Source organism: Protopterus annectens, chromosome 10.part0, assembly GCF_019279795.1.
Source record: "Protopterus annectens isolate FY-2018-M chromosome 10.part0, PAN1.0, whole genome shotgun sequence".
NCBI lineage: Eukaryota > Metazoa > Chordata > Ceratodontiformes > Protopteridae > Protopterus > Protopterus annectens.
Genome location: NC_056744.1, coordinates 1,793,287,279 through 1,793,314,836, shown reverse-complemented (window position 1 = coordinate 1,793,314,836; position 27,558 = coordinate 1,793,287,279). Strand labels below are relative to the sequence as shown.

Below are 27,558 nucleotides of genomic sequence, written 5' to 3'. Positions count from 1 at the left end.
AGAAATTACTTGCTTCAGATCTCCAACTCCCTAGGCATTACAACGAATCTAGCCAAATCAAAGCAGACTCCTATACAGACTGTGGAATTTATATGAACTCATCCGGATCCTGCAACCCAAGTGGCATCATTACCTCTTCATCACATCACATCCTCGATAAATCAAGTGAGGTACTTACTGTCTTGTCCATCTTCTCCAGTAGAACTAGTGTTACAAGCTCCTGGGTTACTGTCAGCTGCCATTATTCTAGCTCCTTTAGTAATATTCTTTATACGAATCCTTCAGTGGACATTGGCGGTTCAGTGGTCCATTCTTTCCCATAAAACTCACCCCAGTTTGCAAACGTCATGTTCGCTGGTGGAACCAGTCAGATGATCTCTTTCTGGGCAGGCCGTTCTCTCTTCCTCCTCAGTATCCAAAGTGACCAAGGATGCTTCCCAACCAGGGTGGGGGGGGCATTTCATGGATAAGATGGTCCAATGCACATGGTTGCCCCCCCCCCCCCAAGAGACCATGTTGCATATTAATGTCTTAGAGATGAGATAAGTCCTACTAACATTGCAAGCCTTTCAGGATGTTCTCCCTCTAGAGACTATTGCAGTCCATATGCATACGGACAACCTCTCAGTAGTCTGGTACATCAGCAAACAAGGAGGAATCCATTCCTGCCCTTTGTGCAAAGAGGCTGTGAGGGTCTGGAAATGGGTGATCTCTTCAGACCGCTTTCTTATTGCAGCACACATACCAGGGAAAGCCAACGCACTGTCAGACAGACTTAGCGGGTCCATTCTGGTTCCTCATAAGTGGTCCCTAAATCAAACAGTAGCAGATATGATCTTCAGCCTCTGGGGCCAGCCTTGCTGTGACATATTTGTCTCTCCCCTCAACAGCAAGTACAGCGAGTACTTTGCTCTGATCCCCCCTCTGGGGGAGTCACTGAGAGATGCCCTGATTCAGGATTGGCCCCCCCATCTCCTCTTTGCTTACCCTCCTCTTCTGCTGACTCCGAAGTTTCTACAGAAAGCAAGTAGGCTGAAGAGCGTAGTCATCCTTATTTCCCCCTTCTGGTTTCAATAGGTGTGGTTTCCCTTCCTCTAGTTTCACTTGAAATGTTCTCCATGGATTCTGAAGCCCACTCAGGATCTCTTATCTCATCCATCAGGAATTCAACATCCCAATCTCCATGTCTTCAAACTGGCTGCATGTTTTTTCTACTTCCAGTGATAGTAAGATGATTAAGGCTCACTTCCCCAGTTCGTGATATTATCTTGGCCACCCAGAAGCCCACCACCAACAAAGTCTATAGAAGCAAATGGAAAAGATTTTCTATATGCGCTTCTGAGCAGAATATTGACCCCTTTTCAGCATCTACTTTGGCCATTCTTGTTTTTCTCATGACTGCTTTTAAGGAGGAGGGGGATAGTGTTTTTACTTTTAAACTTCATTTGGTAGCCATTTCCAACTTCTGTGCTGGAAACAAATCTCTCTCTACCATCTTCTAAATTATGTAAAGCTTTCATGAAGGGAATTTTCCTTCTTAGACCTCCAATAAAGGATCCCTCTCCTCCTTTGGATTTGACTGTGGTCCTTCAGGGATTAACTCAGAAACCCTTTAAACCAGTGGACAAATGTGACATGAAGTTTCTTTCTTGGAAAACAATCTTTCTAGTAGCTTTCTCTTCAGCAAAAAGAATTTCTAAACTCCAGGCCTTATCTGCAAAGCCTCCTTACATTATTTTCCATAAGTGTAGGACATCTCTATGAATCAACCCTTCCTTTATGCCTAAAGTGGCCAAGGAGTCTATTAACCAGTTTATCAATTACCAGTTTTCTTACCAAACTTTACTAATAAGGGCGAATATATGCTTCACTTTCTTGATGTTCACAGACAATTACATTTTTATCTTCACAGAATGAAATAGTACAGAACTTCTGATCAGCTGTTTGTATCCTTTTCCCTTAACTGCTTGGGCCAAGCAATATCCAAATTTACTGTGGCCATATGAATTACTGACTGTATCTCTTTAACTTGTTCTCAGAAAGGTTTGGAGTTGCCTCGTCCTCCTAGAGCGCACTGCACTAGATCTATGGCTACTTCATTTGCCTTCACCTCTAGAACTTCCATTGATGGTATATGCGGTGCAGCCACTTGGCCAAAGGCTCATACCTTTGTTACTCATCACAAGTTAGACATTGTCTCCAGAAGCAGAGCTTCCTTTGGTACAACAGTACTCCAGCATGTCCTTCCTTGTGGACCTTCCGAGAGTCACGTAGCTGTGGACTCTGAGCCATTTGTGAGGAAGAATGAAAAGGACATCAGATTTTAAAGTTATGTACCTGCCACAACTTGGCATCTGTGTTGTCCATTTTCATTTTTCCTTACCTTCCCTCCCAACCATCTCCTGGAGTTATCTTTCCTAGAAGGATCTTTGGATGATATTGGAACGATCACATTCCTGGTTCAAGCCTCAGTCTTTTTCTTGTGTCTCTTCTGTCTCTTTAGTACAGTAGGTGCTAAGGCAGCAAACTCGATCTGAGGAGTTGGGAATGGGACAGAGCATTGTGGGTAGAGAGAATAGCTCAAGATTCAGATCGTAGACCCATTCATGCGAAAAATGAAAATGGACAACACAGGTGCCAAGTTATGGTAAGTACATAACTTCTAATTATACAATTGTGATGACCCTCCACTGGACCAGTAATCAAGGAGCCTCAATCCTCATCACTGGCAACAGTGGGGAACATTCAGTGAGAGGATGACAAGTACACACACAGTATTTCCAGATGCAGCTCTCTGTATCAAGTGCAGTTTCCCTTAAGAGCACACAGAGACCACAGTCAGTCCGGGGCTGGTTTCTCACTGTTTCTCCAGATTCCCAATAAGACTCCCCACTGGCACAGCTATAGAGTTGAGATCTCCGCTGAGTGACCAAGCCAAGACCTCCAGCATCCTCTCTGTCCAACCAATGCTTCATGTCCCTGCCCAGGTCGCTGACACACGCACTTTGAGGTTTGATTTACACACACACACACACACACACACCTGGGAAAGGCTGGCATAGATTGACTAGCTATGCCCCTTTCTGGTCAGGATATAAAGTATTTTCCACTGCCAACAGTCACTTCTAGACAGCTACTTTAAGGTCCTTAACAAAGAGTGACCAGTTTTACTGTGTAATATTAATACTAATACAAATGGTAGTTTGACCAAGAGCAAGGCTATTAGGAGTGGCCCACACACTGTCACCAAATAAATATGCAAGTACTGTCAAAACTTAAATATCTCTACATAGATCAGCCACAATTAAATGTTTAACTATATTTAGTAATGAATAATACAAGAACAAGACAGTAGTAAATATGTATTCACAGTGACATCAGTGTTCAAAACCACAGGAAATATTTAAAATAACATTGCAGTACAGGCTCACACAAATAAAGAAAAATAAAATCTAAACTAAGCTTTGCTATATTCCTAACTGTATCTAAGAGAGAGTTATACTGTTCCCTAGAAACTTACTTCATTTGAGCAAGGCAGATGTGTGGTGAATGGGTCTTCTTATTGTCAGGTCCAAGACAGAATACATAATGCTCTGCCTCACTGAGAGACCTCTCAAAATAGCATCTAAAATATTACTGCTGGGACAGCTTGCAGAATGACATAATTTCTGGTCATCTGACTTCTAGTTCCCAGGCCAAAACCCCCATTGTGGTAGAAGCTGGCAGCATTTAGCATCTACCTGTAAATACATGCAGGCAAGGGCTTTTGCTCAGATCTTTGGCCGATGCTGGAAGTCATAAAATAATTATTCCTTCATGCTTCAAAAATAGCAATTAGTTCACTCCAAGGACAATACAGAAAGCTTTCTAGTACAGACCTTGTGTCTCTAGCTGCATTGAAAACTTGACGAATAGTCTCTTTATTGCGCAGCCTATAAAGTAATTTAATTTCAGATATTTTTCTAAAGTTTGCTGGACTGAGGTTAACCCTCCAGTTTCCTCTGTTAAAATGTATATATTTAGACAGTTACAATAGTGCATGTACATTTCTGTTTGGTTCCAGTAGGCCACACTGTGGTTACATTTCAAACACAGCAGTTTGCAAATACCTTTTCAACACACGTCTGTACAATCGGTTTGATATACACATGGCATACAGATATAATGCATTTGTAACACAAGCATCTTGTAGAAATCATTTCAATATTTATCAATGACATATAATTATGTTCAAAATTCCAGCTAGTTGTGCTGGCAGTATCTCCTTTCATCACAACAACCTTAAGATAAGTAACCCCTGTATTACACACACACACACACACACACACACACACACACACACACACACACACACACACACACACACACACAAAATCACTCTGAAGTGTCACAGTATCCAAAGATAATCATCCCCTTACCCTGTTATATGGGAAATGTTTCCCATTCTGTACAGCTATAAGTGGCATCCATTTTCTCATGACATATTTAGAAGTGTTATAAAATGTTTATATTTTACTTCTAATGTGACTCTGAATAACCTTGCTGCAAAAACACGATACATTTTGTAAAAGGAAACTCTAAAGAATATAATTACACTTGATTTTTAATTTTTTTACATGAATATAAAAAATGAATTATATCAAACACAAATCTCCTTCCACTTTACTGTTCCTGTCACTGAATATCAGCTTAACGGGGCGGCCGCGGTGGTGCAGCAGTTAGCGTTGCTGCCTCACAGTAAGAGGTTCTCTGGTTCGATCCATGGCTGGGGTGCCTTCTGTGCGGAGTCTGCATGTCCTCCCTGTGGTCACGTGGGTTTCTTCCAGGTGCTCCGGTTTCCTCCCACATCCCAAAGACATGCTCTAGGTGGATTGGACACTCTAAATTGGCCATAGATGTGAGTGTACATGTGAGTGTGTGGTTTGGAAGAACAACCATGGCAAGGGCTAGCCACCCAGCGATGCAAACCTTTTCTGTAGGTGATTGTCACTGTTGAAGTGACCCCCTGACCCCCTGTACAAAAATGGGAAAAAGGAGTTGTGGATGGATGGATAGTACCCACCAGATTAAAGTCCTTTAATCAGTTATGATTTATTGACTTTTATACTTGCACAGCATCATGTTGCTACATAATTAGTGAATTAATTAATTAATATATATAGCAGCACTTTTCAAATAAGCTGAGTTTCTGTAAACAGTGATAGGAGCATAAGAAAATGTTAGGCACAGACTAAGAGAATAAAGTGAAAGTTAAAAAACAAAGACCAATGAATGAAGAATGAGGGTGGGAGGTTGGCATAATGGATAAGGTGTTTACTTTTAAGGTGCAGGGTTTAATTCTCACATGGGGTTACTGCCTAGGCTTAAAATAACCTACGGGGGAGTTAACCTAGTACTAATCTATGAACCTATTAAACTGTAAAAAGAATGCTACTGTAACAAGTGTAGATAAATGGATGAAAAGTGAAGAAGATGGGTTGAATCTTGGATTGTTTTTGTCAAGTTTTTAACCCAAGCAAATAAAAAAACATATTCCATCAAGTAGGCAATATACAAATAAAATTTTAATAACATTTACACTAGTTAACAGAGAATAAAATAGCCCAAATTAACAATTTTCAGAATATTTTAATGTTTTGGTACCACCAGAGAGAAAAGGCCTTCACTAAACTCAGACCAGCAACATGGAATCAGCTACCCATAGAAATGTGCTCTCAAATAACAACAGATCGCATTAAGGCCTAAATTGAAGGAACATCTACTAGAAGCAATTGCTTGTAACTGCTTTAGTGACACAGAATAAGTTGCTTTAGGCTTGTAGACTTACTGTAACTGGAATATTTACAAATGCTTCATGTAGGAATCACTGTGCTAAGAGAACTCCACCCTGTAAATAGTACAAATATTGCATATATCTTCACACTGCTTGATGTACTGCGAATATTGTTGTTTCTTGCTAGCCATTTAGTATGTGTATTTACTTTTGATATGCAGTTTTATTACCGTATGATGTATTTCACACTTATTGATTTATTTTTTTATTGTATTATGTACTTTGCTCCTCTGGATCCTGATTTGTGGCTGAAAATTGTCACTTGAACAATCCACTCACCTGGTTACTAAATTTCAAATAAAATAAACAGTAAGTTGCAGATAACATAAAAATTCAGATCAAAGTTAAGATAGTTCTATGGTGCTTTCCAGTCTGAATTTTTTCTACCTGAAATTATGACATACTTTCAGGTAGATGCACTTAAATATTTGGTTATTTACTAAGAAAATCTTGTTAAAGAAATCTCTATCAGATTAGTCCAATGAGTTCTTATACAGAACTTTACTAAAGAAAGTAACACTGTAACAATATTGCGTTATCTTTCTTTTTAGCATTCAACCCAGAATATAATATGTGCTGTGACTAGGACAGATCGAGTGCTGTAATATTATAGTGACTAAATTTCTTATTAAGACATGACCGTAGCTTCATCATTGGGGACCGATATGAAATATATCTAAATTCTGCACAATTTTGCAGCCCAAATAGGTAGAAAGGAAATCAGGGTTAAAAAAACTGTATTTTGGCCGTACTGATACTTGGATTATCTGGGTCAGGAGGAAATGTGGTGCTATGGCTGAGGCATACTGGCCTGCAGTTCTAGAATCTTAGTTTGAATGTTTGCCTTCATTTTTAAGAACTTCTGCTGTGGCCGCCAAGCTTTTTGTCCCTCATCAATGCATTCATTCTCTCAATCTCTGCCATCCTAGGACACTGGGAAAACAAAGCAAGAAATGGGATTTTCATTGTCATCCCATGGAGGTTAGGAGATTTTGTTGAGTACTCCTTACACTCCCACTGGCCAAAAAGCATGGTGCAGTGCTTACTGTGTTTGACCCTTATGACCCTTACTGTTTGACCCTTATGACCCTTACTGTGTTTGACCCTTATGACCCTTACTGTGTTTGATCCCTGTACCCCCAAGCCAGTGTGCATGCACTTCTTGCTGGGTACACCTCACTCGGATCTCAAGTGTGAGAGCTGCAAGTCTCGGCTCTTCCCACAGGTAGAGCTCTTGTCGTGGGACTTGGCCAGGCCCCTCCCCAGGATGGGTGACCCAAGACTGAAGGGTCTGTATTACGAAGTTGAACGATAAAAAGAGTGAATGTTCTTTTATCGAACACGAAAAGTCAAAAGCACTGAATGCTGAACACACGGAACAGCAATTTTTTTTTCCCAGGGAAAAAAATTGCTGGGCCGTTTTTGGAACTTTGCCATTTCCTCCACTGTGGTGTGATCTCAGAGTTGGTATATTTAAGTGGGGAAGGGGTCAAAGCCCCCCAGTTTATTTTGTGTTTGGATTTTTTTGTTTTTTTTTTTTTATGGATCAGTGATTTTTTTTTTCCCTGGGAAAAAAAATTGCTGTTCTGTGTGTTCGACATTTACTGCTTTCAGTTTTTAGTGTTCGATAAAAGAGCGTTTGCTCTTTTTATCATTCGATGTTGTGATATAGACCCAAGACTGAATGCTTCATTTCATTGCTATCTGCGAGGCTTCTCTTGTGCCTGATACTAATCAGACCTGGATCATATATGGAGTAGTCAGGCCCAAAACTTCTGTGCTTCAGAGCTGGTATTTTTATGTCTGAATCTCACCTGTCTCTATGTAGTTTCATTGTAATCAAGTCATTGAATCTCCTTGTGTGTCCAGGACATCTCTTTGAAAAGGCTTGTCAGTATGTTCTGGAGCTGTGCAATCCTGAGAAGCACTTATTCACTCCAACAAGCAGGTATAAAGTTAAAGCTATAAATCAACTTGCTGTTCCTGTTCTAAGTTAAAGTGCGCAATCAGTCTTAACAGGCACATCATGGCCCTTGATAGCGTAAGTGCCACCATGCATGCTTTTGTAACTCTGCATTCTTTTTACTGTGGAGCAAGATAATTTAAACAAAAAAAAAATATATATATATATATATATATATATATATATATATATATATATATATATTAGTAATGTCAGCTAAAGAGAGTGAGCTATAAGCTTTAATTCACAAAACCTGTAGAAAAAAGATGCAGGCAAGTAGAGGTTTTGTAGCAGAGAAGTAGAAATGATTGCAAATTGTGTTGGTTGTGATATACTTAAGGGTGGGGGTTTGTACACTAAAAGGCACAATAATGTGTAAGATTGTGGGATTATGCAAAACACTACAACATACAGGTAGCTAACAAGCACTGGAAATGTGAACCACAAAGAATTACTGAAAATCAGGGAATCCTGCTCACGTGGGATCTTTCAATGCCAACAGTGAAGAAAGAAAACGTAAGAGACCACATATTATTGTCAAAGATAAAAGTTCAAAAGTAGCATTAAATATTGGAATAGCTACACATAGTGACTATAGTGTCCTGCTTGCTTGCTGTAAATCATGAGGTCCTAGGTTCTCCTCTCACTTCTCTCTATATAGATTACCGAACTGAGGACCTTTCTTATCTTTACTGCTTATTATATGCTAACAATATGTTTTTTACCGGAGTTGGCAAACAATTTTTGTCTTTTGCTTGTGAACTTCAAAGTGACTTTGCAACCATTTGAAACTGGTTCCATCACATTAAATTGTCTGTAAACACCTTGAAAACCTCTGTAATGCTTTTTGGCAACTCAAAGACTTAAGTGTCCCAGTATCACTATTACTAACCCTTCAGGCACCTTTCCGACCTTTGTTACTTGGCAAAATACTTATGTTTTCTTTTTGAGTAGCAACTAAACTTTCGCAACTATATCGAGACACAAGTAAATAAAGTCCTATCTCAGCTCAAATTTTCCTAAAGAATATCTAACCTGCACAGCCCTGAACTCAGATGAGTCACTCCTCTTAACCTTCTCATAACCAGACTGGAGTATGTGCTCTCCCTATCACTGCATCCTGTTCTGGACAAAATGGTACCTATCTTCAGACTGTTGAAAACAAAATCCTTATGTTTATTCACCTCTCCAGTACAAATGAGCACAGTTGTAGTACCTTACCAAAATTAAACTGGGTACTGGTTAATTCTAGGGCTTCTATTCTCAATGCGTTTACCTCAAAAATTCTACATTTCAGATACTGTCTTCTTCTTAACAAGTTGTCCATTCAGAACAAGGTATTTTTTGCATGACACAAACAGCATTCAACTTTACAGACCCCCCCTTGTCTCTGCTGTTTGTGATAAGCACTCTCTAATGAAACTGTATCCCTGAAACCATAAAACAGTTAGACAACGATACACTTTTCAGGAAGTTGCTGTATGCTCACCTGGCAAATGAAAACAAATGCAGATGCTTCAGAGACACTGGATAAGCCTAGCCCAGACTGGAGTCTGTGTTGTCCAGGCATGTCAGTGCTTTAACATGATGGTTATACTGCCTTCTCTTAGATTTTGTTATCTTAACTACTCTGAGTGTTTCAGTACTAAACAATCTTAATGTACCTAATAGCTTTAAATTAATGGTGCTGCTTTTTCTCTTATGATTTCTGTATGAATGTTTATTACCTGCTGAAGTTTCTTTACTTGTACTTAGCTATCTGTCTCAGGTCATGCTAAAAAAAGATCTCTGAACATCCCATCTACCTCTTTAACAAATGTTAAATAAATAAGGGGGCTTGCCTCCTGCAAAAACACTTGTTTCAAGCAATCCCATTACTTTTGTATGCAACGGGCAGCTTTTGAACTGGTTGGAGTGAGAATATTCCGTGCATGCAATGAGGAGGTGAACTTAGAAGCTTTAGACAAGGGGCGTCCCTAATCTTGATTAGAAAAGGCACATCCCTAATCTTGATAAAATACCAGGGTTAAAATGAGTAAGGTATTTTTTTTTTTAATAGAGGATGTGCCTGTACAGGAACTAGGTGGTATAGTTGCATAGTTTTTAAGTCAGCTGAGTTAAGAACACTGTCAGAAACAGAGTTATGGAGTCACTGAGCAGGTAGTAGGTTCTCACCCAAGAGCCTCCATCAGTGCATTGGACAGGCATAAGATGATAATGGTGAATTACAGGAAAATGCAGGCATCTGCTTAACTGGGAAAAGATAAACTGCAAAACAAGCAGAGAAATGAAAGCCTGAATGAGTGATGCGGTTGTTATTTATCATTGAAGTACCTGTTAAAGTGTGTTGTCGTATGTATGAGGACATTACGTCATTATAGCTAATACCCTGTGTGCTAACCCTCACATTTCATGGTTTGAGACATTGCATCTCTCTTTTTCATTGCTCTGATTTCTCTGTCTTTATTTTGTAATCGTAAGACTGTATTTAATCTGAACTATTTTACCTGTTTCATCTTGTCTGGCCATTCTGGTCGCTCTTCTCCTATCTGGACTTCATGATTTGCTTTTCTAAGGGTGCTAAGGGTATACCATAATGTGGATTACACTGTAGTAAGGCATCCAAAAAACTTTCTCAGCGCTACCCACCTCTGTCATTAGTAGTGACTAATCTGTGTATTCTGCCATAAATAATTTTAACACTTTATGAAAAATTCAGCATGTGGCATCTCAATGAATCTGCCTTCCAGAGTGCATAATGCTGAAAATGTACATATATGCAATATTTAAATATTATAAAAACAGCAGAAGTTTGAAATGCAGGCAGTTAAATTATTAAATTCTTAAAGTGACTGATTTCTTGCAGACAGCTCTCCAGTAGTGTTATTTCTGAAAGGAGCTTCCTGTGGGATTTAAAGATAACTCGTATAGTAATGAATGCTGTACATGTGGCATTTTTTATCGCTTAAACAGATGTTGTAATAAATGCCTGAAGATTTCCATGTCTGCTTTCCGTCACTGTCAGTGTGCACAGTACATTGGAGCTCATGCTAAGGCTTTATGGATGACTTATATTTCAGAGCTTCACAGAGTCAGTGGCCCATTCAGATATGTTGCTCACTAGTAAAGCTTTGGTTCTTGGAGTGGCAAGAGGCAGCTGTGGCAAGGAGGAATGTTCATGCCTCAAATAATATACCCGCCTGGGGAAAAGGTGTTGGTATTGGCTATTCACAGTCCTTTGCCCCTCCTCCACCCCCACGGTGTAGACCACCACTAAAGAATAACAATCTGGAGCCCTAGTCGTCTGTCCCATACAGAGGGTAGATGAAGCTGTATGGTAGGGACAGAACAAGTTATGTAAGGTTATGTAGCCACATGTCACATGCTGGGGACAGAAGTGCATATGCTAGGCTAGCATAGGCCATGTAGCCAGACACCACAAATTGAGCGGAGAAACTCACATTTTTTGGTTACGTTCTTGTGCTTTTGCAGAAAGTAAAGGATAAAAAAACAGAGTCATTACTGCATGTATGCCAAGAATAGTGTCCTGTAGATCCACAGTCTGCAAGTGCCTGCCCTAGATCGGCTTGTGCGATACAGAAGATGACTAGAGAATGTAATAGTCCATTCAGCCCACACTTACCATGGTAGAGAATGACTCGGTATCAAGATGGGGAGTGAGTTTGAGGTTTCCAACCTAAGTATGTACTGGAATTTCATTCCTTCCAGCTGTGTAGATCACAGCAGCTAGAGGCATACATCAGTAAGGCAAGGTAAAAGCTGTCCCCCATCTCACGTCTAGCACCTGGGCTTTACCATCTATTTTTGGCTGCACGAGTGATGCTGCTGATTGATATCTTTTTCTTAAGGACAGCAAACTGTGAGCTGTAGTTCCCATATAAGTTCTGTTTTGCTTTCAGACTTGCCCTTTATCGTGGACAGGGTGACATAATATTATGCTGTACAGACACAAGGACGCATTAATATTTCACTGTATTCTGCATGTTTGACTCCAGTATCCTGTCCAGCTAGTGATAATAGTGTCTTCTGTCTCTTCTCACCCAAAGGTTTAGTCACCATTGTTCTCCATGTGACAGCTACAAGTGAAGACCTGATTCAGGCATGTTTCCAAGCTGAACTTCTCAACACCTTGCTATACCAGGATGTCAGTGGCTTTGCTGTGGAAACGGATACCTTGAAGGAACTACATGAGAAGTGCAAAGAAGGTGAGGAAGAGGAGGACACAGGCAAAAGTTGCATGTTGGGTCAGAGGAAAAAGTGCACTTCTAGTTGGTGTGTTCTCCTTCGAAGCAGAGCTGGGTAGGGAGACATTCTAAGGGGGCATGTAATGTTTGTAAGATGCTGTTTTGTTTGTTTGTGTGTGTGTGTGTGTATGTGTGTGTGTGTGTGTGTGTGTGTGTGTGTGTGTGTGTGTGTGTGTGTGTGTGCCTGTATGTGGCGTAGGGGAAACACTTTATTTCAGAAACTAATGTAACTTTTTTTGTCTTTTTATATATATATATATATATATATATATATATATATATATATATATATAAACCATTGAAAAACGTGCATTCACAATGACGTGCTAAGGTGTATAGAAATGCTTATCCAGTGCAGATCTCATTGTTGCTAAAAACAGTTGTTAAGGAAGACTGCTGTCTTGTGCTAAGGGCTACAACATGCAGTTTATGCAGAGACTGATGGAAATTTCATGTAGTGTCACTGTGAGAGGTGAACTTTAAGCAAAAAGAAAAAAAAGGCTTTCGTAGACTGGCATTTCAAAACAAGGCTCTGGAGTACGTCTGCATGGTTAGAGATTCCAAAATGGGAGCTTGGTGGTATCATATCGGTGGAAAGATGTTTGAGATCACAGGCTTCCTATCATAAATATGTGGAATAATTAGTTAAAATTAGTTAAAAGTTGTTTTTTGGAGAATGTTCACCATTTGATCACTTCTTCAGTACCCTAGGCTGTATGGGTTATATCCCGCATAGGATATAACAGCTGGCCAGCTTTCAAAGCTTCAGGGCACCTTTTGTGCACCTGACTAAAAGACAGGTTTGGACACCAAGCCCTCTGGAGTTTTCCTGCTGCCAAAGAAGGAACTCATCTGTGAGTTTCCAAGGATTAACAGTTGGCTTGTGCTGTTCCATTGCTGGTCAGATAAGTTTCCTTTGGGGAAAAACTTCCACATATTATTTTTAATGTTTAAACTTATTTCCCTGTTTCGTAAAGTATATTTTAAGCTAGGAATATATGTTTTTATTGATTGTCACATGACTTTACTGTGCTTTTAAATGGAAGCGCCCTTTTGTTTCTGACAGTTTAAACATTAGATGATGTCCTTCAAGGATGCATCTGCAGTCATCACATATGGGTTGTCCTGCCTCGGGCTGCCCTTCGGTCGGCCGGATTCCAAAGTCTGGGTCTGGCCTCGGCTGATGTCGCACTTTCCCCGACGTCAGAGCATCTGGGGTATAAAAGCATCAGCCGACGCCATTTTCCTCAGTCTTTCTTGCTGCGTGGTGCCAGAAGCAGAAGCAGTTCGCAAGTGCCGGTCGGCCAGCTCCTGTGATTCAGCTACCGAAGACTTCGAAAAAGCTAAGTACCCCGTTGGGGACTCTTTCTTGCCTCAGCCGATGTCAGATAAAGTTAATAATTGTTTAACTTGTGGGAAACAAATACCTCATAAGGATTTCCACTCTTACTGCCTCCCCTGCCTAGGCCCAGACCACGACGTCTCGGCCTGTTCAGCCTGTGCTTCCTTCAACCGACGAACTCTTAGACGTCGGTCAGAGTTTGCAGAGGAATTCTTTGGGGCTAGTTTTGCTTACAAGATGCCGTCGGAGACTCCGACTTCACATTTAGTTAAGAAACGGAAGGACAAGGACCGACACATGCGGGCCGTGGTTTCGGCTGAAACTACGGTCAGGCCTACCGCGAATGTCTCTGTCTCGACTGAAACCGAGTCCTTGGTACTTCCGATTACCGAAATCGCACAACCGACTACCTCGGCCCTGGATGCCCCGGCCGAGTCGGTTATTGAATTACCTTCTGAAACTGGTGTCCAGGAACCTTCCGACACCATTCCTTTAGACAAGTCTACTCCTGCACGTGGTGTAGCCAAACCTCCTGCATCCATGTCCATTAAGGCTTTCTCTAGGGCTAAAGCTGCTAAACTTACTAAAGCTTTGCCTCCCAAGGTTACCTCTCAGAGACCTTCTACTGGCTCACAGATTCTTAGCTTAGCAGAGGATCTTATCTCCTTAATTAGAGGTTCTCAACCTCATCCGGACAGGGGCTCTCAACCACCTCCAGACAAAAGGCCCAGGGTTGAGCCCTCTGACCCCACTCCTCAGATGAGTCCACTGATGGCTCTACTCTGTCAGACCACCAGGAGGAGGCTTATTCGCCTACGAGGATTCTGATGCTGAAGAATCTATTCCCTCGGCCTCCCCTCCTGAAGAGTTTTCCTTTGGAGAGACATTACACTCTATGAGAGAACATTTTCAATGGCAGGGTCAGGAATTCTCTGATTCTAGAAAGAGATTAAGGACCTTTTTACATTTACCTCAGCAGAGGCCTTTAGCTATACCTCCTGTTTTGAATGTTATTGATGATGTGTACTCTGATGCTAGTACAGCCCCTGACTCTCTCCCTCCGGCTCCTGCCAAACCTGATAGGTACTACAGGGTCCCGGACTCACATCTACACCTGTACAAGGCCCACTCTGCTGATCCAGAAACAATTTCCCAGGGCCCAAAACGGGTTGCAGCTGCCACTGCTAGAAATCCTCTACCCTCTGAAAGGGAGTCCAGAGCTTTAGAGAGATGGGGTAAGAAAGTGTATACTTGTGCAACTCTTTCCATGAAGGCATTAAATTGTCAATTTCATATGATACAGTACCAAGAGTATTTGTTAGATGAATTGCATAAGAAACTGTCTTCTTCTGAACCCCTTGATCGCAAATCCCTTCAGGATCTGGTACATAACTCCCAGCAGGTTAGTAACCATTTCTTGCAGTGTGGTTATGATGCATTGGAAGCTTCATGTAGGTCAGCTATGACAGGTGCAGTCATACGTAGGCATGCCTGGCTGAAGGAACAATCTCTGCCAGACCATGTTAAAGCTAAGCTTTTGGATGCTCCTATGGAAAAGCAAAAATTATTTGGTTCCACGGCTCAAGAGGTCTTAAAGAAATTTGAAGAAAAGGCAAAATCTGTGCAAACAGTCAAAGACTTTCTGCAAGTCCAACCACCGAGATTCAGCAGAAATTGGCCTACTAAGAATTGGTCCTTTCCGGACTCAGACAGATCTCAGAGAGGCAGGAATAGACGTGCCAGAGGTAGAGGGCAAGCTAGAGGCTCCTACAGATGCCGTCAATGGCAGCCTCCCAACCAGAGAGGTAGTGCAGGAACTACAACTGCTACACCAGGACAGACTCAATGACTTTGTTTTGACTCACGACCAGGGCTCAATTAGAAGCACCTTTGGGCAGAAAGCTTTCTTTATTTTCAAAAAATTGGCACAGCATTACAAGGGACACATGGACACTGCAAATAATAGACAAAGGATACAGGTTCCATTTCCACACCTTGCCAAAAAGAAAAGGCATGCCAGACCTGCCACCAAATCAGAGGGCAGAGGCTTTGAAACAAATTTCCAACTTAATACAAATGAGAGCTATAGAAAATGTACCTCTTTCAGAACAAGGCCAAGGATTTTACTCCAGATTATTCCTTGTTCCAAGAAAAGAAAATCAATGGAGGCCTATTCTCGACTTGTCCGCACTGAATACTTACCTCATTGTGCCAAAATTCAAAATGCTGACTCTACAGCAACTCCTTCCCATGCTGGGCAAGGGGTCTTGGCTGGTGACTCTAGACCTCAAGGAGGCATACCTGCATGTCCCTGTCAGACAAAGTTGCAGAAGACACCTCAGATTTCTTGCAGGGTCAGAGCATTATCAATTTTCAGCATTGCCCTTTGGCTTATCTACTGCGCCCAGAGTATTCACGAAATGCCTGGCATCAGTAATTGCACACTGCAGACTTCAGGGGATTCAAATCTACCCATATCTGGATGACTGCCTTATACAAGCAGACAGCAAGCAAACTTTGTTAAAGGACTTGGATTATGCCATCCACCTACTGCAGGCCTTGGGATATACAGTCAACATCCACAAATCAAGACTTGTTCCATCCCAAAGAATAACTTTTCTGGGTGCGGATCTAGACACAACCACCCAAATGACCTTTCTCACAGAAGAAAAACAAAAACAACTACCGGATTACTTCAAGAATCTGACAAGACAAACTCAGCTGACTGCAAGGAAAATCCTGCAGGCCCTGGGTTACATGGCATCTTGCATTCTTCTGATCCCACAAGCAAGGCTGCATATGAGAAAGTTACAATGGTACCTAAGGAGTTTATGGACTCAGCACAGTCACAGCTTAGAAACCTTGATCCCACTCATTCCATGCCTCCAAAAGGAATTTCTGTGGTGGGCTCAAGCCTGCCAGTCGAACAGCGGGTTGCCCTTCAGCAAGCCAAGAGCCAACCAAACCATCACTACGGACGCTTCAGACCAAGGTTGGGGAGCACACATGGAGGGCAGATGTATCCAAGGGCTATAGTCACAAAGAGAGCTGTGCATGCACATAAACCAAAAGGAAATGCTGGCAGTGATACAAGCAATCGAGGCCTTCAAACCTTTTCTTCATCAAGGCCACCTACTCATAAGGACAGACAACACCACAGTTATGTGGTACATAAACAAGCAAGGAGGCACCCATTCCTACCCTCTTTGCAGACTGGCAATGAATCTATGGGAACTTTCCTTGAAACTCAATATACAGCTGCAGTCCCAGTTCGTGCCAGGGAAAGACAATATACTGGCCGACAGCTTAAGCAGAAATACCATGGATGCACACGAATGGATGCTGCACCCAGACATCTTCTTACTCATAACACAATCATGGGGAAGGCCGGAAATAGATCTGTTCGCCTCCCCCCACAATCATCAACTGAAGAAATTCTGCTCAAGGACATACCACCCACAAGCATGGAAAGTGGATGCTCTCTCTTTCAGCTGGAAAGCTATAACAGTGTATGCTTTTCCACCTCTCCCATTAATGACCAAGGTCTTACTGAAGATCAGGATAGAGCAGCCCAGAGTGATTCTGATAGCTCCAAACTGGCCAAGACAGCACTGGTACCCACTGTTAAAGAGCATGTCACAGACGAAACCGTGGCCTCACCCCTATGGCCACTTCTACTGACGCAGCACAATTTCAAGACTCTGCATTCCAACCTGAAAACCTTGCAGCTGACTGCCTGGAAAATACCATGACTCCTCCTCAGGATAAGCTATCCCAGAGAGTGAAGGATATTATTATGGAAGCTCGACGGCCTTCCACAAGGAAGGCATATTCAGCAAAATGGAAAAGATTTCACACTTGGAACCCAACAAAAGGCCTAGATGTGACAGCGATGAACATGGCACATATACTGGAATATTTGGCAGAATTGTTCCACAACAGCCTCTTCCATTAAGATACATGCCTCAGCATTTTCAGCAGAATACAATGTTAATCCACCTGTCTTCTCTCATCCTCTCCTGAGACAGTTTCTAAGAGGAATCAAAAACATCAATCCTCCAAGGAAACCACCTCTACCTACTTGGGACCTTAACTTCGTGTTGGAAAAACTAACACTTCCTCCCTTTGAACCAGCAGCATCTGCAGATCTTCAGTTCCTGTCTTGGAAAACTGCCTTCCTTCTGGCCATAACCTCAACAAGAAGAGTATCTGGGCTACAAGCTTTAATGGCAGTGCAGCCATTTCTTATCTTTCATCAGGACAGAGTTTTATTGAGAACCAATCCTACATTTATGCCAAAGGTGGTATCCAGGGTATCTTTGAACCAAACTATTCACTTGCCTACATTCTTCCCACAACCACAAAATAAAGGGGAGAAACGTCTGCACACCCTGGACATACACAGACAGTTGCGCTACTACTTGGACAGAACTAAAAGTTACAGAAAGACTGACCAGCTGTTTGTAGCATATGCTGCTGGGGCACAAGGAAAAGCAATTTCCAAACAGACAATTTCAAAATGGATAGGAAATTGCATTCGTTTTTGTTACTCCTTTCATGGAAAAACTGTGCCAGCTGACATTAGACCTCATTCCACGAGAGCCACAGCCTTCCTTAGAGGGGTGGCTACCAAGGACATTTTAGAAGCTGCTACATGGAGCTCCATGCATACATTTGCCAAGCATTACAATTTACCTTTATACTCCAGATCCAGAGCAGGCTTTGCTACGGCAGTCCTGCAGGGTATCTTAGCTACACCATCCTTTACTTAGTACCTCCACCCCCAGATTGGCTATGGTATTCTACCCATATGCGATGACTGCAGATGCATCCTTGAAGGACATAGTACAGTTTTGTACCTACCATAAATGTAGATGTCCGATAGGTATGCATCTGCAGTCAGGTTTACCCTCCCTCCTTCCCCTCTGTGGTATACGTCTTAGGTACTTACCCCTCTTATAGCTAGCTGGGGGGATCTATTATGGTGTATTTGTTTTTATAGTACTGTGCATGTTTGGATTTGTTTTTGCAATGTATTTCTCCAAATTTTAGCCTTCCTTAGAGGGCACCTGGCATCTGGGGCAAGAAAAACTGAGGAAAATGGCGTCAGCTGATGCTTTTATACCCCAGACGCTCTGACGTCGGCGAAAGTGCGACATCAGCCAAGGCCAGACCCAGACTTTGGAATCCGGCCAACCGAAGGGCTGCCTGAGGCAGGACAACCCATATGTGATGACTGCAGATGCATACCTATCGGACATCTACATTTATGGTAGGTACAAAACTGTACTTTATGTAGTTCTATCTCACCTACATTCTTACCTGTGGGTTCAGAGCCGAATATCGGCTCTGACTCGGCCGATTTTACTAGCTCGAAGTCTTTCATTAGCTGGGCTAAGCAGGTATCCCATCGTGCATTGCTCCATATCCCCAGATCTCGTTTGCCGCTCGTGTAGCTCGGATCTGGCCTCGCTTGGCTGTGGCTAAGTACCCTCTTTTTTTCTTGTCTTAAGAAAAGTTTTGATTCCTGTCAAAAGCTATTTTCATAGCTAATTGTCTAAGTTTGTCAAGAATTGTGATTGTGTGATTGCTGTGTGGTATCCCACTGACTGTTCCCTCGGGCTAGGCCCATTTCAGTTAGAGGGCCTAGTTCTCCTCTGTTTGCCTTCTGTGTGAGTACGGTCTAGACCGTTTAAGTTAGAGGTTTGGGCTTTCCTTTTCCTTGTGGTTTTTCAATCCCTTGTTCAGAGTTTGTACTTGCTCTTTGGTGTGTGATTGATCACTGTTTTAGTGTTGGTTACTATTTAGCGTCGTTCCCACTTTTTGTAGAGTGAACGCCTGTGTATTGTTTTCAGACTTGGTTTTGCATTGTGGCATAGTAGTTAAGATGTCTAAGGATCCCAAGGAGCACAAACCTTCGGGTTTCAAAAAGTGCTATAAATGTGGGTACAAAATGTCCATTACCGATGGGCATTCCATTTGTGTCTATTGCTTGGGAGCCATCCATCTGCAGGAATCCTGCAGTTTTTTTCATGCATTCAGTCCTAGAGTTCTCTAAGAGAAAAAGAATAAGCTAATTTTAAAGGGACTATTGAAACCCTCTTTTGAAGAGGCTATGGATTCGTCTTTCAGTGGAAAGTCAAAATCTGGCAAGTCAAAAAAGAGATCTCCAGCTCCATCAGCTTCATCGGAGCCCCCGGAGAAGATATCAAAAACTGCATCGACCTCCTCGGCTCCACTGTCCTTGGGGCCACAGGAAGGGTCGGTATTGATGGAACCGGCGTCGGCTCCAAATGTATTGGAACCTCCTAGGAGCCGATCGCCCAGTCTCAGACCAGCTTCTCCTGAGAGGAGATCTCATTCTCCATCCCTGTCCTCCAAATCCTCCAGGACCCTTTCAGATGTGGATGTTGATAGGGTGGTTCAGAGGCTCCTCCAGTCACCGGTTTTGGCAAAATTGTTTTCGGCTCCGGCCCAGTCGGCTCCGGAGTACGTCCCGACCCCGTCTTCGATCATTCCTCCTCTGAGCGCATCTCTGTCTTCGGAGCCAGAGTATTCCGCGCCATGTGATGTTTCTAGGCCAGCTCCGATGCCCCATTTGGCTCCATCGGTACCGGCATTGGCTCCGACCCCATCGGCTCCGTCCTCGGGGTTCGGGACTCGGGATTCTTCGGTCGGGCCCAAGGGGGACATCTCGGGGCTTATTTCGGTCCCGAGCCTCCCTCTCGGTGCATCGGCTCGGGGAACTCCGACCCCCGTCATGGCCTCGGAGATTGGTCGCTCCTCGGATTCAAGGGGGCCGGCCTTCGAGGCTATGCGGACTGCACTGGCCAGATCGTCAGCTACATCAGGCGGGTCGGTCACTCTGTCCCCCACCACTCCGGTGAGAGCTTCTGATCACCGTCCATCCATGGACAGCAGAGCACCAGGGCCTAGGGATACCCCCACGAGTGGTCCCCATATTTCTGAGGGTCCCTCAGAGTTCGTGCCTGAGGAGCCCCCCAGAAAGAAAACGTGCAAGAGGAAGCACATAGACTCCCAGGATGAGTCCCTCACCTCTGATACTGACCTCGAGGAATCAGAGGGGTCCCCCAAGTCATCCTCTGATGATGTTTCCTTCTCCGATATCCTGGAGATACTCAAACAAAGAGGTGACTGACCATCCAAAACCACTTCCGACGAGGAGTCAGTATTCCTTAAGGCATTTGGTGCTCATCCCTCCACCTCCTGGGTGTCTCCACCCTTCGATGAACTCCTTGACCTGATTTGTCAAAGAGTGTGGGAAAACCCTGATTCTGTGGAGCCCGTTCCCAGGTGTCCCAACAAGTTTCTTTCCGCCCCCCCAGGGCAAAGAGTTTCTGTCTAAAGGAGTCCCTGTAGATGCCATGGTGGTGGCGGCAGCCACACAGAAGGAAGTAGCAGAGTCTTCTTCATTCGTCCATCCTCCTAACAAGGAGTCTAGGACCATGGATCGGTACGGGAAGCGTACCCTCTCATCAGCAACCTTTACATTACGGTCTCTGAATTACCTGTCTCACTTCACTCGGCTCCAGAGAGATCTCCTCAAAGAGTTAGGAGATACTCTTGCGGGTAACATTCCTGAGGCGGTGGCTCAGATGGTTAATGCCCAGGTCTCTACCCTCAACTCCATTGTTAACTCATCCATGCGGCTCATTTCGTATGCAGCCGAGGGAGCGAGTAGGGCAGCAAGCTCAGGGGTCGCCCTTAGAAGGCAAGCCTGGCTGCGCCTGTGTCACTTTGTGGAGACCTTCAAGTCTTCCTTCACTGACGCACCCTTTGATGGTTTCTCTTTGTTTGGGACCAAAGTGAAAGACACCCTCACAAGGTGCGAGCAAGAGGGAAAGAACCTGTCTGCCATAGGGGTCCATTTTTCCCTTCCTTCTAGGCCTTATTCCAAGGCCCAGCGGGGGGTGGAAGATGTGGTTCAAGAAATCACAGAGGTTTTTTCCTGCCGCACAAGATGAACCCCCCCTCCAGAGGCAGGGGATGGGGGGTTATTTAGGGAGACGTCGCCCCAGAGGCAGAGGGGGCCCCCACAATTTGGGAGACCGCAGTTCCTTTTGTGGCTCTCCATACTCTCGTTCCTGAGGGTGTATCCGACTGCACTTATCTGGAGCCAGTCAGGGGTCGAATTTCCTTATATCTGGAAGCCTGGGAAAGCATTACCCAGGACCGATGGGTATTACGGATAATTTCCGGAGGTTATCTCATTCCACTTTCATCAGACCCCCCCGCCAATCAGAAAAATCCCAGATGTTCCACCCAGTCAAAGGGATCAAGCAGCCTCAGAGGTCTCACAGCTGCTAGAAAAAGGAGCCATCCAGCATGTCCCCTCAGACCAAATCGGATTAGGGACTTACTCAAGATTATTTTTGGTGCCGAAAAGAACAGGGGACCTGAGACCCATACTAGATCTCAGCCAACTGAACAACTACTTACACAGGTCCAAGTTCCGTATGGTCACACTACAATTGATTCTCCCATTGTTGGGAGAGGAGGTATGGATGTGCTCCATCGACCTCAAGGATGCTTACTACCATGTGAAAATGGACAGGGCATCCAGGAGTCACCTACGCTTCCGGCTGGGAGCCAGTCATTTCCAGTTTCGAGCCCTGCCCTTTGGTCTCACCACAGCCCCCAGGGTGTTCACCAAGTGTATGGCGGTGGTGACGGCTCACTTGAGACATCAGGGATTCCAGGTGTTTCCATATCTGGATGACTGACTCCTTACCGCCCCCACCAGGCATCAACTAGTTCAAACCAGGGATGCTACCATCACGCTATGTCACCAGTTGGGTATAACAATAAATTTGGAAAAATCTGCTTTATTGCCCTCGCAGCGTGTCACCTTTATAGGAGCAGAATCAGACACCATTCGAATGTGAGCATTTTTACCGCAGGAAAGGATCAGAGTCTTACAACAGATACACATGCTGATGCCCCTGAGACAAGTGAAGGCAAGATGGGTTCTCCAGCTCCTAGGGACCATGGCAGCAACAATCATGTTGGTCCCTCTAGCGAGATTGCACATGAGAATTCTCCAAAGACTCCTCTTTGTTCAATGGTCTCTCCAAAGACTTCCACTGTCTCATCCCATCTTGCTCATGGACAGATGCAAGCAGGACCTCGGTTGGTGGCTGTGCACCAACAATTTGGACGGGGGAAGGCCCTTCGTTCCACCCATCCCGGTTGCCATGGTGACCACGGATGCCTCCCAGATGGGGTGGGGGGCATTATCTTGGCAGGACAGTCCAAGGCACGTGACACGAACACGAGATACATCTGCATATAAACGTCCTAGAGATGAGAGCAGTGCTACTTGCGTTGCAGGCACTTCAGAGTGTTCTTCCTCTAGGGACAATTGCGATACACTCAGACAACATGTCAGTAGTGTGGTATCTAAACAAGCAAGGGGGAACCAGGTCTTACCCTCTGTGCAGAGAGGCCATGCGAGTGTGGCATTGGGCAGTAACTTCCCAATGGTTTCTGGTGGCAATGCACATTCCGGGGAAGTCCAACGTGATTGCGGACAGGCTAACAGAGCTATTCTGATGCCTTACGAGTGGTCCCTGAATCGCCTGGTTGCAGAGCGAATCTTCAGCAGATGGGGTCAGCCTTGTTGTGACCTTTTTGCCAGCCCCCTCAATGCGAAATGTAGCAACTACTTCACGCTGATCCCCCCACATGGGGAGTCACCCAGGGATGCTCTGGTTCATGATTGGCCCTCTGGTCTGATTTATGCTTTCCCTCCGTTTCCCCTGCTGTCAAAGGTGATTCAGAAAGTGCAATCCTTGGGAAGCAGAATCATTCTGATTGCTGCACACTGGCCTCACCAAGTTTGGTTTCACTTTCTTCAGTAATTCATTGTGGACACTCCTTGGACTCTGGACCCTCAACCAGATTTACTGACACATATGTCGGGACAGTTCCATCCCTCCCTGATGACCCTCCGGTTGACAGCCTGGCTACTCCACTTCCATCGTTAGTCAGACTTCATAATTTCTCACCAGAAGTGGTTCATATATTGTTGTCCTCTCATAAACCATCCACTAGAAAGATTTATTCTAGTAAATGGAAAAGGTTTTCTATCTGGGTACATACCAGAGGCATTGATCCTTACACAGCTCCAATCACTTCAGTCCTGGAGTTTTTGTCTATGCTTTTCCATCAGGGTTCCGCATCAGCCACCATCAAAGTTCAACTGGCAGTGATCTCTAATTTCCATGTAGCGAATGAGCCTAGTCTCATGGCGCATAGACTATGCAAGACGTTCCTGAAGGGTACTCTGTTGCCCCGTCCCCCGGTGTCCGAACCAATCATGCCCTGGGATCTCAATTTTGTTCTACAAGCCCTTACTTTACCACCTTTTGAGCCTGCAGCTACCTGCAAATTGAAATTCTTGACCTGGAAAACAGCCTTCTTAACAGCAATCACTTCAGCAAGGCGAGTTTCAGAAATTCAAGCCCTCTCTATCAAACCTCCATATTTAATCTTCCATAAAGACAGAGTCTCTCTTAGACCAAACCCTTCATTCCTTCCTAAAGTGGCTTCAGTGTCTAACCTAAATCAATTCATTGAGTTGCCTGTCTTCTTTCCCCACTTTTCTAACAAGGCAGAATTTAGATTTCACCAGTTGGATGTACACAGACAATTACACTTCTATCTGCACCGAACAAAAGATATTCGGACGTCTGAACAACTTTTTGTTTCCTTTTTGGAAAACTGAATGGGTTCCCCGGTCTCCAGGGTCACCCTGTCTAGATGGATAGCCAGTTGTATCTCTTTCATCTATCAAGCAGGAGGTAAAAATCTGCCATTTCCAGTCAAAGCACATTCTACTCGGGCTGTTTCTACATCCACAGCCTATCAAGCCAGATTGTCAATGGATGATATATGTGCTGCAGCTACTTGGGCTTCTCCTCACACCTTTGTTTCTCATTACAAATTGGACGTGGTCTCCAGGGGCAGGTCTTCCTTTGGCTCCACAGTTCTCAGGAGTATTTTCCTATGTGCCACCCAGGTTGTAGGTGCTAGGGACGCTGTCCCACGGGTAAGAATGTAGGCGAGATAGGACTACATAACATCAAGAAGTTATGTACTCCCCATAACGTTCGATGTATGTAGTCCGTCTCGCCTCACATTCTTACTTACCCTCCCACCTTCCCCCTGCCTGGAGGATTTGGAGGTTAGGTTGTCACCTGCAGAGTCCCTTTGATTAGTTATTGTTTATATGGATGTGAGGTGTGTATGGAGTACAAATGAGTTTCACAGCAAACTAGATCTGGGGATATGGAGCAGTGCACCATGGGATACCTGCTTAGCCCAGCCAATGAAAGACTTCGAGCTAGTAAAATCGTCCGAGTCGGAGACGATATTCGGCTCCGAATCCACGGGTAAGAATGTAAGGTGAGATGGACTACATACATCGAACGTTATGGTGAGTACATAACTTCTTGTTTCAACATTGTAAAACCATTTTTTTATCTGTGACACTGTGTTTAAATTATTTTTTGGGGTTTTTAAAGTGTATTAGAGTGCTTTTTACTGTGTTTTTATTGAGAAATGTTACTCTTTGGCAACATATTGTTTCAGATAAATAGGTTTTGAGACTGATTCAACAGCGTTATAGATCCATCCATCCATCCATGTATCTTCATCCTCTTTTCTCATTCTGCACATGGGGTCGGGGTGTCACTTCTGCAGTGACAATCATCTCAAGGCAAGGTTTACACCACCAGGTGGCCAGCCATGTGGCGGTAGTTATTCACACCACTCATGCACACAGATGGCAGAAGGAATAAATTCCTCCCTTTCAGAGAATTATTTCTTATCTGTTCTTATCTACCACACCAAACCCATCTGTTTTCTCTTGTCCTACAGCACATATTATCTCTGGGGGTAATAGAAACAGTTCGACCTTTCCACTTGGGAAAATAATTTTATTCAAGAATATTTTTGGTACTAAAGAAAGGAAGAAAATCCCGAGAGACCAATTTTGGACCTTTCATTCCTAAACCAGTGTATGATAGTGCTGAAGTTCACTTCACAACTTGTTATCCCTTCTTCCTCATATGAGGTTTTTTGTAACCTTAGATTTAAAAGGTGCTTGTCATCACATTGTGTGTGTGTGTGTGTGCATGTGCGTGCGCGCATGTGTGTGTGTGTGTGTGTGTGTATGTGTGTGTGTGTGTGTGTGTGTGTGGGTGTGTGTGTGCATGTGTGTGTGTGTGTGTGTGTGTGTGTGTGTGTGTGTGTGTGTGTGTGTGTGTGTCTGGATCACATTATCAGTTCTTTGCCATACCCTTTGGGCTATCTGTTGCTTCAAGGGTTCATAGGTTCATAGGTAGGTACTAGGCTATTGGCCCTAGGGCCTATATAAGCCTAGCCAAAGGTACCCTGGCTTTCGCCACCCAAGAAAATTATTTTCCTGTGCCACTGTCGAGCAGAGCCACAGAAGTGATCCCCGGGGTGAATTTCCTATCTCCTATCCAGTCATCAAGATTTTTCTTGAACAGTGCTAATGAGGAGTTTTGTTTGATATAGATAGGTAATTTGTTCCAGAGTATGGGAAGTCTCTGGGACAGGAATCTATCCGTCCAGCATGTTCTGTTTATTGTGGTGATGAGGTTTAGGTCCTTAGAGCATGTAGCTCGTAGGGACTGGGATTTCTTTAAGTGGAGCATGTCTAAAAGCTCTGGGTTTGACATAGCTTTGTGTGTTAGGCAGAGATCGCCTCTGAGTAGGCGATATGCAACGGAGTAAAGCTGCAGTTTTTTGAGACGGTCTGCATAGGGCATCTCTTTGAGGCCGGTAATCCTCTTTGTGAGGTATTTCTGTGGCCTTTCCAGTTGTTGTAGATGTCTTGTGAGGTACATACCAAAAGGGGCATTGTACTCTGTAATGGGTCTAATGAGTGACGAGTAGAGGGGAACAATTACCTCTTTTTTCCTGGATGAGAAACCCTTTGTGATGAGGTGTGCCACATAGAAGGATTTCCTGACTACTGTGGCAATGTGATTATCAAAGGAGAGACTACTGTCCACCTGTGTCCCAAGGTCTCTTATCACACTTTCGGTGTTAAGTAGACTACCACCTATGTAGTAGTTCATGGGTACTGAGTTTTTACCAAAAGGAATGACAATGCACTTTTTGGCATTGAGCTTGAGGCCATGGCTTTGACACCAGGCATCTGTCTCAGCAAGGCCCTTTTGTAGGATGTCCACATCTTTTGGAGTTTTGATTATGGCTCCTAGTTTGCAGTCATCTGCGAACTTTCTTAGCCAAAGACCTTCTGTGTTGGCCTGTACTTCAGAGAAGTAGATACCAAACAGGAGAGGACACAGGACTGAACCCTGTGGTACTCCACTTGTCACTGGTCTGAAGCTGGATTTGGAGTCTGCTACTTTCACAGTGTGGGTTCTGTCAGTGAGCCAGTTGGCAACCCATCTTGTGACTTAGGGATTTATACCTAGTTTAGTGAGTTTATCTATAATTCTAGAGTGGGGGGTGGTGTCAAAAGCCTTGGCAAGATCTAGATAGGCTGTGTGAACCACCTTACCCTCATCTACGGCTTTGGTGACTGCTTCAAAGAAGTCTATCAGGTTTAGGAGACATGATCTACCTTTTACAAACCCGAACTGGGTGGGGTCCTGAGTTTGGAGATTACCAATGTCATTGTTTATAAGTTCCATGATGATATGCTCCATAACCTTGCAGACCAGGCTCATTAGGCTAATGGGGCGGTAGTTTCCGGGGTCTGTGGTGGCTCCCCCTTTGTGGAGTAGGATAAATGTCACTGTGCGCCATTCAGTGGGCACATAGCCTGAGGTGAGGCTATGATTGAACATGGTACTTAGGTGGGGTGCCACTTCATTCTGTAGTTCATGTAGAACACAGCCTGGCATGCCGTCAGGTCCCATGGATGCTGTGTTCTTGGCTTTGGATAGTGTGTTTTTTACCTGTGCAGCCGTGATTACAGGAACTTTGCATTCTTCTGGTATAGAGATGGGGCCTTTAGGGGATGACAGAGGGGTAAAGTTAGCACTGAACCTATCTGCCAGAACGTTGGCAGTATCCGTTGGTTCTGTATATTTAGTGCCATTGTGCTGTAACTCAGAGCAGATCTGAGTGTTGC

The 27,558-nt window shown here is 43.8% G+C and overlaps 1 protein-coding gene across 4 annotated transcripts in view; it reads left to right on the top strand.

Annotated features, from left to right (window-relative positions):
• The window catches only part of RUSF1 (RUS family member 1), a 261,474-nt gene that overhangs the window by 177,389 nt on the left and 56,527 nt on the right, over positions 1-27,558 (top strand). For all 4 annotated transcript variants that reach the window (XM_044086627.1, XM_044086629.1, XM_044086628.1 and 1 more), the window contains exon 13: positions 11,864-12,022. In XM_044086627.1, coding sequence (XP_043942562.1) covers positions 11,864-12,022 — 159 coding nt within the window. The remainder of the gene's footprint in view (positions 1-11,863; positions 12,023-27,558) is intronic.